Source organism: Pan paniscus, chromosome 15, assembly GCF_029289425.2.
Source record: "Pan paniscus chromosome 15, NHGRI_mPanPan1-v2.0_pri, whole genome shotgun sequence".
Lineage (NCBI taxonomy): Eukaryota > Metazoa > Chordata > Mammalia > Primates > Hominidae > Pan > Pan paniscus.
Genome location: NC_073264.2, coordinates 97,568,669 through 97,582,651, shown reverse-complemented (window position 1 = coordinate 97,582,651; position 13,983 = coordinate 97,568,669). Strand labels below are relative to the sequence as shown.

The window sequence follows — 13,983 nt, the reverse complement described above, 5'->3', positions numbered from 1 at the left end:
GTGATGTGCTTCCCCCTGCAGAGAGCCTATGAATGGACGTGCAGTCAGGGAGGTTTCACATCACCAAGATTCCTATCCCAGAAAAGCAGATGTTCATAGCTCTGGGAAAGGCATGCGACCCTTGTGAAGAGCCTATAAACAGACGCATGAGGGGCACCTGTTCATATGGATAAGATAGGGCTATAAATGCCCTCATTTTGCCACGGCTCTTCTAGGCCTCTTTAGGGTTAAGGCATACTCCTTTCTGAGAGTTTCTGATCTAACCGGTTGTCTAGCTTCACTTCCTGTTTCTATGGATTGTTTGTAACCAGCTTTTACTGCAACTGTTACTGCTGATTAATACCTTGCTAATCATAGGTTATGGAAAGACTGTGTTTCTGTTTTAAGGCTCTGTTAGAAATTACTGATGCCCACACTATATTGTAAATTCTTATCTCTGTATACTGTACTTCTGCATACAGATGTTATGTTAAAGAATTACTTCATCCCCATGTGACCATCTCACCTCATAATCAAATGACCCTAAATCCCTCACTAACCTATCCCTGCCCTCACTAAACTTAATAATAAATGCTGGCATATACAGTGCATTGGCGGCATTGCAGGACCAGAAGGCGGTGACCCCCCGGACCCAGCTTTCACTATCTTGTGTGTGTCTATTATTTCTCAACCTGCCAATCCGCCTGGGAACAAAGAGATAGCCCCTTTGGATTGCAGGCTGCTGGCCAGATACTGCAATAGCTGCAACAGAAGGGGCCGGGCACGGTGGCTCATGCCCATAATCCCAACACTTTGGGAGGTCAAGGCGGGCGGATCACGAGTTCAGGAGATCGAGACCATCCTGGCTAACATGGTGGAAATCTGACTCTACTAAAAATACAAAAAATTAGCCGAGCATGGTGGCACATGCCTGTAGTCCCAGCTACTCGGGACGCTGAGGCAGGAGAATGATTTGAACCCAGGAGGCAGAGGTTGCAGTGAGCCAAGATTGCACCACTGCACTCCAGCCTGGGCAACAGAGCGAGACTCCATCTCAAAAAAAAAAAAAAAAAGCTACGAGAATGTCTTAATGACCAGTGAGTGACCAAGGATGTGTCAAGATAAATTCTATTGAATGATGGGGTTTTGGATTCCAAAGAAAAAAAGCAAACCCAGCAGGCTTTGGTGGCTGATGGCTCTCAGACTGAATCTCAGCTCCACGCCAGGAAATGCGCTGAGGACATCAATGTGCGTAGATAACAGCCTTGTTAGAAGGAGTAGATGAGTCAAGGCTGAGATGCGCTCAGGACAGTGCTCAGTAAATCCTAGTTATGTGACCTTGGGCAAATTATTTAACCTCTGGAAGCCCCCATCTCCTTATTCATAAGAGGAGGTTAATAGGCACTTTTCAGAGTTGTTTTAAGAAACAAATGAGATAGATTCTGGGAACAGGGAAAATGTGGTTCCCCTGTTCCCCATTACAACTCTGAGTTATTTGCCTCTTTTGGGCCAAACAGCTTTTCAGACACACAGACCCCTTTGTGGGTGACGGCTCAAGCTCGGCTGGGTGGTGATGCAGGGCTTTCAACCCAGTGTGCTGGACCAGAACCTGGGCCAGGACCCCTAAGGACAGTGTATCCTGGGGTGAGCCTAAAGCTCAGACATCCGTGGGGTAAGTCCCAGGAAACTACACAAAGAGATGTTTAAAGACTTCAGATGATGTCCATGTTCCACTATGCCAGACTTACCTTTTTTCCAAATTTGAGAACCATTTTTTCAGCATTTATGTGGTCCAGAAAATTAGGATGAGACTTTCTTCTTCGATAATCTTCTTCAGTGAATGGAACCTCAGAATCCTCCTATTATAAGAAAGAAAGAAAAGGTACAGACTTGGTGAATTAGAGATATGTGTGACTTCTAAGGCTAAAGATATGTTCCTTTAAGCTCAAATAAAGCTTAAAACTACTGCTTGATTTATTTTTTTATTTTTGAGACAGGGTCTCGCTGTGTTGCCCAGGCTGGTCTTGAACTCTTGGGCTCAAGCAATCCTCCTGCCTCGGCCTTCCAAAGTGCTGGGATTATAGGCATGAACCACCGAGTCTGGCCATACTGCTTATTTTATTTTATTTTATTTTATTTCATTTCATTTTTATTTGAGACGGAGTCTTTCTCTGTCGATGATGATAGTATCATCCTCCTAGACTGGATGGAGTGCAGTGGCACAATCCTGGCTCACTGCAACCTCCACCTCCCCGGTTCAAGTGATTCTCCTGCCTCAGCCTCCCGAGTAGCTGAGATTACAGGTGTGTGCCACCACACCTGGCTAATTTTTGTATTTTTAGTAGACAGGTTTTTGCCATGTTGGCCAGGCTGGTATGGAACTCCTGACCTCAGGTGATCTGCCCACCTCAGCCTCCCAAAGTGCTGGGATTACAGGCGTGAACCACCACATCCAACCATACCACTTATTTGAATAGCGATTTACTCTTCTTAAAAATGCTTTAGGAGGCCGGGCGCAGTGGCTCATGCCTGTAATCCCAGCACTTTGGGAGGCCAAGGTGGGCGGATTACCTGACGTCTGAAGTTCGAGACCAGCCTGGCTAACATGATGAAACCCCGTCTCTACTAAAAATATGAAAATTAGCCAGGTGTGGTGGCAGGCACGAGACCAGCCTGGCTAACATGATGAAACCCCGTCTCTGCTAAAAATACAAAAATTAGCCAGGTGTGGTGGCAGGCACCTGTAATCCCAGCTACTCGGGAGGCTGAGGCAGGAGAATTGCTTGAACCCAGGAGGCGGATGTTGCAGTGAGCCGAAATCGCGCCATTGCACTCCAGCCTGGGGGAGAAGAGCAACACTTTGTCTCAAAAAAAAAAAAAAGAAAAGAAAAAAATGCTTTAGGAGACAAATTTTATAATTTAAATTTAATCTAAACAAAATTAAAAACAAAGTCTTTCGCAGAGATGGTAGCAGGTTGCCACTGAGATTCCATAAAGGTATTAATATTAAATATAATTTTTTTTGGTAGAGACAGGGCCTTGCTCTCTTGCCCAGGCTGGAGTGCAGTGGCCTGATCATAGCTTACTGCAGCCTTGAAATCCTGGATTCAAGTGATCCTCCTGCCTTAGCCTCCCAAGTAGCTGGGACTATATAGGCACACACCTCCGTGCCCAGCTCATTTATTTTATTTTTTTGTAGAAACAGAGTCTCCAATTGTTACCCAGGCTGGTCTCCACCTCCTGGCTTTAAGCAATCCTCCCTCCTTGGCCTCGCAGAATGGTGGGATTACAGGCATGAGCCACCTCGCCCGAGCCTGTAGTTTTATTTTTTTTAACCTAAATTGTTTTTTTCTTTTTTTTTCTTTGCCACATGGGCCCTCCCCAAAATAAATAACATGTTAAAAAGGACATTGCATGTGCAGGCCACTGACTCTGGCTTTAAAAATTGGTTTCACTGGTTAAGATTAAGTACGTCCTGGGAATGAGGAATTAAAAACATTTCTTGACAGTTCACTGACCTGTCCCTCATATTCAGTCTCTCCACAACCCATAGCCTGTGCAGTCCCATAGAGGGATGCAACCAAAATAACTACGTTAAAACCTACTGGAATCAGAAGAAATAATTGAGAGCCATGCAACAGTGTGATTTGGCAAAAATCCTTCCAAATTCAGAGATCCGTGTTGGAGCAGGGTTTCGGGGTTTTAAAAATATGGTGTTCAATATGGAACCTTTCAATCACAATACATTGGTCTAAGTTAAGTAACCAATCCAAAGCTTTTGAGCCCAGAGTTTACAAGGAAACAACTGAAGAGGCAGGAGAAACACACAGTGAAAATCCTACTGAGGCTAGGCGAGGTGGCCCATGCTTGTAATCCCAGCACTTTGGGAGGCTGAGGTGGGTGGATCACTTAAGGCCAGGAGTTCAAGACCAGCCTGGACAACATGATGAAACCCTGTCTCTACTAAAAATACATAAATTAGCTGGGCTTGGTGGCAGGTGCCTGTAATCCCAGCTACTCGGGAGGCTGAGGCAGGAGAATCGCTTGAACCTGGGAGGCTGAGGTTGCAGTGAGCCGAGACTGCACAACTGCACTCCAGCTTGGGCGACAGAGCAAAAATTCTTTTCAAAAAACAAAAACAAAAACAAAAACAAAAAGCCCTACTGAGGTAAGAGTACAATTGCTCCTGAGAAAATGACTGGAGCCAAGCTGGGAATTGGTAGGGGATGCGGTAGGTGAGAGCCAGATTATCAGGGTTTCTGAGCCACGCTGAGGAGTTTAGATTCATTCCAATAGCAATAAAAGGCTATGGAAGGGTTTGAAGCCTTTTTTTTTTTTTTTTTTAGACAAGATCTCACTCTGTTGCCCAGGGTGGGGCGCAGTGGCACAATCACAGCACACTGCAGCCTCAACCTCCTGGGAACAGCTGAGTCCACCTAGACTCCTGAGTAGTTGGGACTACAGGCGCTTGCCACCATGCCAGGCTAATAAAAAAAAATTGTTTTGTGTAGAGGCAGGGTCTCATTGTGATGTCCAGACTGGTCTTAAACTCCTGGTCTCAAGCAATCCTCCTGCCTCGGCCTCCCAAAGTGCTGGAATTACAGGCTTGAGCTACTAAGCCCAGTTGGGTTTTTCACTTTTAAAGCAGGACTGCAAAGTGATCTGAATTTCATATTTAATTTAATATTTTGATACATATTGTAATATATCATAGTGCATATATTTGGGGTATATGTAATATTCCAATACATGTATTTCTTTCTTTTAGCCACCTGGTTTGCTATTGATTGATACGTGTATTTTTTACTCGATATATCACCCTTGTACAGATTCTGGAGGTACCTGTGATATTCTGATACATGTTTTTTATTGATATATCAGAGTTATGAATGACATTTCAACAAAATGGCTGAGGTGGTGTTATGGAGGATGGATTGGAGGGCGCAAAGGCAGGCCCCAGCTGCACAACCACTTGAGTAGTCCAAGAAGCTAAAGGCTGAGGCTGGCTAGAAAGTTGCCATAGATACAAAGAGAACAAAATGTGTTTATGATACATTTCAGATGATGAATGAACAGAATTTACCAATGAGTTGACTGGTGGGAGGAGGGGAGTGAGGCTAGAGCAACTGAGATGCTAGGAGATGTCCTTGGGAGAAAGCTGGGAGAATGAGTTGTTGAGGGGAAGATCCACTTCAATTCTGTGTACACAGTAGATACCTAGTGAACACGTATTGCACAATTAACTGTCCTCGTAAACAGGTCTAGTGGCCTAGATGTAGGGTTGCCAGGTAAAACACAGGACATCCAGCTAAATTTGAATTTCAGATAAACAAATGACTAAATTTTTAGTACAAGCTTGTCTTCAATATTGCACAGGGTATAGGTATGCTAAACAATTATTCACTGTCTATCTGAAATTCAGATCTAACTGGGTGTCCTGTATTTTCACTTGCCAGCTCCAGTCTGGAAACTGTGTAGTCAGCTTTGCCTTCAGGATGAAATGAGTCCTGGCCCCTCTGTAGCCCTGGCTCACATGGCATGCTGGGCCAGGTCACCTAACCCACCCTCCTTGCTCCCTGTGACTGGCCCAACACCCCTCTTCTGGATTTGCCCCACCCTTTGTCCTCAACGGCTGCCAGGGAAATGGTCACATTCCATGAGGTGAACCACAAGAGAACCATAGGTTGGATGGCCAATCTCTTCCCTGACATTTTGAGAAAGTGACTGAGAGAAAAGGAAGATCAATCTCTCTCTGGCCAGTGGCACTGGAGCCCATAAATTCCAACCAGAGGGGGCCGCAGGTTCTGAGCTGTCATTCCTTGATTCCTAGTTGGGACAGAGATCTGTTTGTGTATGATGCACCTTTGCGACCAGTTGCTAGGCTGTGTTCCCTTTAGTCCTTAAATTTCGCTTGTTACAAACACAACAAATAAAGTGTATTTTGAACCCAAACCTTTAATATGGGTTTTAGTTCCTCCCAACTGTTTGCATCATTTGTCTTTCCAGTAAAGGGTAAGTGGTTGACCTTTCCTTTAGCAGGGGTTACAGCCGTGATCCTTTCATTGTTATATTATATATGGATGGCTGTCAGCATTTCTGGAAACTCAGCCTGCCTTACTACTATCTTGTTATAATTACTAAGCTCATTTAGAGGCTTCCTCTTTCTAGGAGGTAAAGAACATAGTCTACAGAGTAATCTCCCCTGCCCTTTATCAGGCCAATGGGCAAATCTGTTTTCTTGTAACACTCTAGCACTCTGTTGGATTCTCTTTTTTTTTTTTTTTTTTTTTGAGACAGAGTCTCACTCTGTCTCCAGGCTGGAGTGCAGTGGCGCCATCCTGGCTCACTGCAACCTCTGCCTCCTGGCTTCAAGCAATTCTCCTGCCTCAGCCTCCTGAGTATCTGGGATTAAAGGCATGCACCACCACATCCAGCTATTTTTTTTGTATTTTTAGTAAAGACGGGGTTTCACCATGTTGGCCAGGCTAGCCTTGAACTCCTGGCCTCAGGTGATCCACCTGCCTCGGCTTCCCAATGTGCTAGGATTACAGGCATGAGCCACTGTGCCCGGCCTGGATTCTCTTCTTAATTGGTCATTGTGTTTGATTGCCCACGTGGATCACTTGGTGGACTCTGTTTCTCCCTGGTTATTATGTGTGACAATCAGAGCCCGTCGGCCCTTGTTCTGGAGTATTTGGTTGAATCAGGGTCACCTCTGGGTTATATCTCTTTACTCACACATACAGAAACAAGCACATAGCTAGACTTTAAAAACAGGTTCTAAGGGAAAAACCAACCCCAATATATATTAAGATTGTCCTATTATTAAAATTGATACCTTAATTATTTAATTAATGTATCAAATTAATTTAATTAATTAATGTATTAAATTAATTTAATTAATTAATAATAATATTTACCCTTCATTTGTAACAAAACTGATTTTTGTGCAGTTTTTATCCATTTGGTTGCTTTTGGCTACCAGCAACAGAAAACCAAACTCAAAAAGACCTACGCACTGGGAAAATCATCTCCCATAAGTAGTGTTCCTAAGTCGGGTGGCTCCAGGCACCATGGGCTGGCCTGCCTCTGCTGTTCTTTTTCTTTGTTTTTCTTTTTTCCAAGAGTTTATTTTTAAATGTACAGTAGACTCCAAGACAACACTTCATTCCAGCTATAGGTGGCAAAAGATGTGATGCAGGGAATCCAGATGTTCAAATATACATGGAATCAAGGGTCACCATCGCCTCAGGCACAAGGAACAGCTTACTGCTTGCCAGATTTCCTTTTTTCTTTCTTTTCAAAATATTTATTTATTTATTTTTTTAGAGATGGTGTCTTGCTGTGTTGCTCAGGCTGGTCTTGAACTCCTGGGCTCAAGTGATCCTCCCACCTTAGCCTCCCAATGTGCTGGGGTTACAGGTGTGAGCAACCATGCCCAGCCAATTGCCAGATTTCTTAATTCCACCTGTGGTGAGGGGTCCCTTCCCCATGGCCTTTGCTTTTAGCCCCTCAAATTTCTTCTGCTCCTCTTTTTGTTTCTGCTTGAAAGCCTCATCTTCAGCCATGTTCGGTCATTCACACCTGTAATCCCAGTACTTTGGGAGGCCAAGGCAGGTGTGTTAATTGAGCCCAGAAATTTGAGACCAGCCTGGGCAACATGGCAAAACCCTGTCGCTACAAAAACATTTTAAAAATTAGCTGGGCATGGCGGTAGGTGCCTGTAGTCCCAGCTAATCAGGAGGCTAAGGCCAGAGAATCACTTGAGCCCAGGAGGTGGAGGTTGCAGTGAGCTGAGCCCAGGTTGCACCACTGCACTCCAGCCTGCGCCACACTAAAAAAAAAAAAAAAAAAAAAAAAAAAAAGGGAGGAATCCTTATCTTCTTCAACCTCCATCCGTCTTCTTGGCCTGTTTCTTGGGCTGTTTTAGGGGCTTTTTCTTGCCACCTTTGTGGCCGGACATAGCGCCTACCACACCTTCCCCAGGCCCTGCACTGGAAACTGGCTCTGCTGTTCTGATGCCTTCTGAGCTCTGCCTCCTATGTGTGGCCTTCCTTTTCAGGATCACAGCAAGACTAGTAGCAGCAGTCCAAGCTTCACATCCAGATATGATAACATCCACAAAGAAAGAAAGCCCGTGTCTTCCTTGAAGTCTCTCCTAATCAGGGATGAGCCCTTCCTGGGAGTCTCCTGGCCATCTTTCCTCTGTGCCAGAGACTAAACCAGACTGATTTCCTGGATGCAGTTAGACTACATATTCTGGGCTCCTCAGCTATGGGCTGAGTTTTAGCCAAAGAAATTTGCAGAAGTGATGAGCATCTCTTCCAAGCCTGGTTCATAAAGCTTCCCATGCATACTCTTTTGTGTTTCTCTCTCCTCCACAGGCCTGATGCAAGTGTGCACGACAGCCCCAGAGGTAATTCTGGAAGGCGTTGGAGCCATCCAACATAAGGAGCCTGGATCTTGAATCAGAGTTGGGAGAAGACTAACTTGATCATCAGCAACACCTGTTTTACATTTTACCTGAGCAAGATACAAACTTCCTCCATGTGTAAGCCACTCTACATTTTGGGGGTAGGTTTGTTACAGCCCACATCCCAAAATTGGATTGCATGCCCACCCCTTAGCCAATCATCGGCAAGAAGAATAGAACCATCATGGCTAGTTTGGATCAATCAGGATTTTCCCCTGGAATGGGGATAGAATCTCCTTTCTCTAGATTTCATGGGCAGTGTGGACACTTGAACTTAACAAGTCATGGCTCTGCTGGCAAGGAAGACAGTGGGGTGGCATCATGACAGGAAGCCAGCAGCATTTACAACAATCTAATATTCACTTTTCTGAGTTACATTATGGAGTCATGGCTTTTCACATACTCAACTGATTTCAATTAAGCATAATGTATTAGTCAGGATCCTCGTGGGAAAGAAACAGCATATTCAACGTTGGGTAATTTCAAGAGAGTTTAATAACAGGACTGTTTACGAAGATGTGGGCAGGGTGTAGGGAAACCACGTCACCTGGAGACAGGAACAGGTGCTCTGTACTACTCCTAAATCCAAACGTGTTGAGTGGGCAGGCAATGATTAGAGCCCAGGGACAGGGGTTGCCCTGCAGGCGCAGTGGCTTGGGTTCAGAGACTCAGCCTACCCACAGCAACTCTGCCGAAGGGAGCTAGGGGAATAAGTGATCTGACCTCATTCTTCTCAATTCCCCTATCCTCTCACCAGTGAGCCCCACTGGCCAAACCCAGTTGGGAGCAGAGGACAAGGTTGCTTGTTGATCTAGACTACAAGTTTGGAGCAGGGTGGAGAAGAGCAGAGAGTGGCTCTGGAGGGGCAGGTGGGAAACACCCAACAGACAGAATCACTTTCGCGGTGCTCGCCTTCTCACAGTGTGGCTGGTGGGGACACTCTTTGTCCTCTCAGGCCTACTCAGGACATCTCTGAACAGATCTTGGCTCTGTAGCATCAACAATAGGTTCCAGCCTATCCCAGTTTTCACTGGCCCAAGACACAGAATCAACTCCCTCCCAACTCCAGAGTCCTGGAGTTAACTTCTACTGGAAAACAGACTTACATAATACAATTTGTGTACTGGGGGTGCTCAGAAGGGCTGCTGTTGGGACATTTTTCATAGTGACAGAGCTTATCTTTTATAAGGTCATCAGCTGACAATGATTTTTTTCCAACCTATTATGTTAGTGACTCTTTCTTTACTTAGAACCGGTTTCCTTGGCTGTTAAAACTTCCTGTGTAGCTAGGAGCAGTGGCTCACGCCTGTAATCCCAGCACTTTGGGAGGCTGAAGTGCGCAGATCACCTGAGGTTGGGAGTTTGACACCAGCCTGGCCAACACGGTGAAACACCATCTCTACTTAAAATACAAAAAATTAGACAGGAGTGGTGGCACGTGCCTGTAATCCCAGCTACTTGGGAGGCTGAGGCAGGAGAATCACTTGAACCTGGGAGGTGGAGGCTGCAGTGAGCCAAGATCATGCCACCACACTTTAACCTGGGTGACATAGCAAGACTGTCTCAAAAAAAAAAAAAAAAAAAAGTACTGCAAGGCCAAGGGAAAGCTAAGAAAGTACCAGGAGTCACGGCCGGGCGCAGTGGCTCGTGTCTATAACCCCAGCACTTTGGGAGGCGGAGGTGGGTGGATCACCTGAGGTCAGGAGTTCGAGACCAGCCTGACCAACATGGTGAAAACCCATCTCTACTAAAAATACAAAAATTAGCTGGGTGTGGTGGCGGGCTCCTATAATCCCAGCTACTCGGGAGGCTGAGGCAAGAGAATTGCTTGAACCTGGGAGGCGGAGGTTGCAGTGAGCTGAGATTGTGCCATTGTACTCCAGCCTGAACGACAGAGTAAGACTTCATCTCAAAAAAAAAAAAGAAAGAAAGAAAGAAAGGAAGAAAGTACCAGGAGTCCTTGCAGCTCACCTTTCTTCTACCCATCCCAAGTCTATCTTCTAGGGATTATGATTTAGAGTCCATGATTAGAACTCTCCTTTCAAAAGCCAACCCTGGTAAATCTGGCAGAGGAAACCCTTCTTTGGAGGTCTCTGTTTTATAGACTTCGTCTCTAAGAACAAAACGAAAAAGACTTCCTGTGACAATGACAAAGAGACAGAAGCAGAGAAAAGCAGAGAGGAAAGTAGCAGAATTTACTGAGCTCCCCATGGCTCCCAGTCCTTGGCGCCCAGTGGCATCTCTGACCGTGGGTTTTGTAAGACATTGTGTATGTCTTTCTAACACGTCTTCTTTCTGATTAAGAAAGCTGGATTCTGTTGCTTGCAAGCAAAAGTCTTACTCAGCTCACTCTGACTTCGAACGGATGCCACATCTTCTGCCACGCCCCCTTCAATTAGACTTGTTGGGGACAAACTTGTTTGTTTTGCGTAATCGGTCTTGTTATATCTATACCCCCCACTGACTTCCTCATCCTCCTGGATTATTTAGAAGCAAATCTCAAACACAAATATTATTTATTACTTCATTAATCCTATTGCAGCTAGATTTGTCAATTAAAAAATATTTAGCAGTATTTGGTCTTGTTTGAGGAATCCTCCATAAATTCTATAATTTTTCCTTTTTTTTTTTTTTTTTTTTGAGACAGGGCCTCTCTCTGTCACCCAGGCTGGAGTACAGTGGTGCGATCTCTGCTCACTGCAACCTCTGCCTCCAAGGTTCAAGCAATTCTCCCACCTCAGCCTCCTGAGTAACTGGGACTACAGGCGCGCACCACCATACCCAACTAATTTTTGTATTTTTTGGTAGAGATGGGGTTTCACCATGTTGACCAGGCTGCTCTCAAACTCCTGACCTCAAGTGATCCGCCTGCCTTGGCCTTCCAAAGTGTTGGGATTATAGGCGTGAGCCACTGGGCTGGGCCTAATTTTTCTTTTAAAAAATTAAAGTTTTTGCTTTTTAATTTTAGTTATGTAATCCAACTGGAATTGACTTTGTGTGTGGCATGAGGTAGAGAATTTTGGAAAGTGATGAAAGTGTTCTGTATCCTAATTGTTGTGGTGGTTGTACAACTGCATGCAGTTGTTGAAACTCAGGACTATAAAAGGTTAACTTCACTGTATACAATACAGTAAATTTATTTATTTATTTGAGGCAGGGTCTCACTTTGTCACCCAGGCTGAAGTGCAGTGGTGTGATCTCAGCTCACTGCAGGCTAGACCTCCCCAGCTCAAGCAATCCTCCCACCTCAGCCTCCTGAGTAGCTGAAACTACAGGTTTGCCACCGCACCTGGTTAATTTTTGCATTTTTTGTAGAGACGTGGTTTCGCCCTGTTACCCAGGCTGGTCTTGAACTCCTGAGCTCAAGCAATCCTCCTGCCTTGGCTTCCCAAAGTGCTGGGATTATAGGCAAGCACCACTACACCTGGCTTAGTACACTGATTATACCTTGATAAATCATTTAAAACCATCATTTGTCATTGGGGAAATGCAAATTAAAACCACAGTGACAGGATGAGGGCATGCCACAAGGACAGGAGCTAACGCAGGAGCCACTGCTCCATGTTTTCTTTGGGGAACCATCTCTTCTCCATTCTCAGTCCATTCAGTGTAGGAGGCTTACTAGAGACTGAAGTCTACTCAGAGCAGAAAAGAAACCATAAAAAAAAGAGAGTCAGTAAGCACTGAGGACATTGTTGAATCCTCTGGGCCCAGCTGTTCCTGAAGTCCGTTGTTGAACTTATTCATTATTTTGCTTACTTTGGTTGGGACAATCAGTCCGGATGCTAGCACAGTGGTCAGCCAGTCCATTGACTTATAATTGTTTTATAGTGGACACTTAGCTGGACGCTCTGAGGGAAGGGATTATAACAGGAATAAAATGACCATGACCTGCTCCTTGAGGTGATGGCATCCAAAGTAGTTGAGTAAACTTTACAAGGAAAGAGCATGAAACCTGTGGTCCCTGCCCTCAGGGGGTTCTCAGTCCACCAGGGGAGAGACAATTAAACAAATACAAAGCATTTGATGCAATAAGTGTGATGAATCCCTAAATATCTCCTTGTTATGTATAATATATTCCATTGACCATATCATGCACTTTTTCACATTTAGCATTTCTGAAATTAGAACATATCTGGGATCAATGGTGTATCATTGTGGTCAGCCAGGAAACGCTGGCAATGTCATTGCCGGTGACTCAGTGACCTTGAACACACCATTGCTATTGTTATCACTTCAAGTTGAGTCAACTACTCGCGTTGATTTAATTGCCTTTTAAAAGAGTGTACCATGATTCAGCACTGAAATGGAAAGGTAGTGCATAGGCACAAAGGCACAGAAACAGAGCAGCAAACGTCAATTTTACATTAGTCAAGAGAATGTTGGAAGAATGACTGTGGCTCATGTTTTCTTGCAACGTAATAACCACGTACTTCAGGAGTTTTATACTGAGTTGTGTGGAAAAAGACAGAATGTGGTGTGATTCAGAGATGGACTCTGAATATTAGGAAGTTTAGGGAATACTATAATCACTATATTTTACTTATATTTTCTTTTTCTTCCTTTATTTATTTAGAGATGGAGTCTCACTCTGTTGCCCAGGCTGGAGTGCAGTGGTGCGATCTTGGCTCACTGCAACCTCCGCCTCCCGGATTCAAGGGATTCTCCTACCTCAGCCTCCCAAGTAGCTGGGATTACAGGCACCTGGCACCATGCCCAGGTAATTTTTGTATTTTTAGTAGAGACAGGGTTTTGCCATGTTGGCCAGGCTGGTCTCAAACTCCTGACCTCAGATGGTCCACCCGCCTCGGCCTCCCAAAGTGCCGGGTTACAGGCATGAGCCATCGCACCCAGCCTATATTTCTTTTTAATGTATGCACAAGAATGTACGTGACAAAAATATGGGTCTAAGTAAGTCTAAAAGAGAGCTCTTTCAATATGTTTTAAATACATACCATAAGTGATAAGCAAGCTTTGCTATAGTTTCATAGGCAGCATATTTTTCCTTCTTAGAGGCATATAAAACAATGAAATCCCTTAGAATTGAATGTGCTTAGAGTCAGTAAACTCTGCTGGGTGCTTATTATGGGATAGGATTCAGGAGTGGGAGAATACACAACTCGCCATAGGAAGTTCCCTCCACACACACATTACAAGGTGTTATGGCTGAAATGTTACCTAAAGGAAAGCTAACGCTCTACTTACGGGGTCCAGGGCTTTGGAGCGCGCCCAAGTCATCACCGTCGATAGTAAAATAAATACCTTTCGCTTTTCAAAGTGGCTGACTTCTTCACTGAGTGCTGTGGGGCCAAAAAGCAGAGTGGTTATTTGGACCCATGCACAACTTGGTTTCTAAATCACGTGTACTATTAGTCACCAGTAGGAGCCACTTAACACCAGGGTGCTGTTACCTCTGATGCTTCTTTGACCTGTTCCCATCACCGTTCTTCAAATTCCCCCTGCTTTCTCGCTACCTGTATCCGAAATACGGATCCCGGCAGGTTGTTCACAACCAAGCATTTCAGTCTCAT

General features: G+C 44.7%; 1 protein-coding gene across 3 annotated transcripts in view; it reads right to left on the bottom strand.

The window, feature by feature from the left end:
* Positions 1-13,983, bottom strand: part of AK7 (adenylate kinase 7) — a 99,244-nt gene that overhangs the window by 68,675 nt on the left and 16,586 nt on the right. For all 3 annotated transcript variants that reach the window (XM_034938087.2, XM_034938090.2, XM_063596116.1), the window contains 2 exons: positions 13,658-13,752; positions 1,728-1,838 (listed from right to left, as the gene is read on the bottom strand). In XM_034938087.2, coding sequence (XP_034793978.1) covers positions 1,728-1,838; positions 13,658-13,752 — 206 coding nt within the window. The remainder of the gene's footprint in view (positions 1-1,727; positions 1,839-13,657; positions 13,753-13,983) is intronic.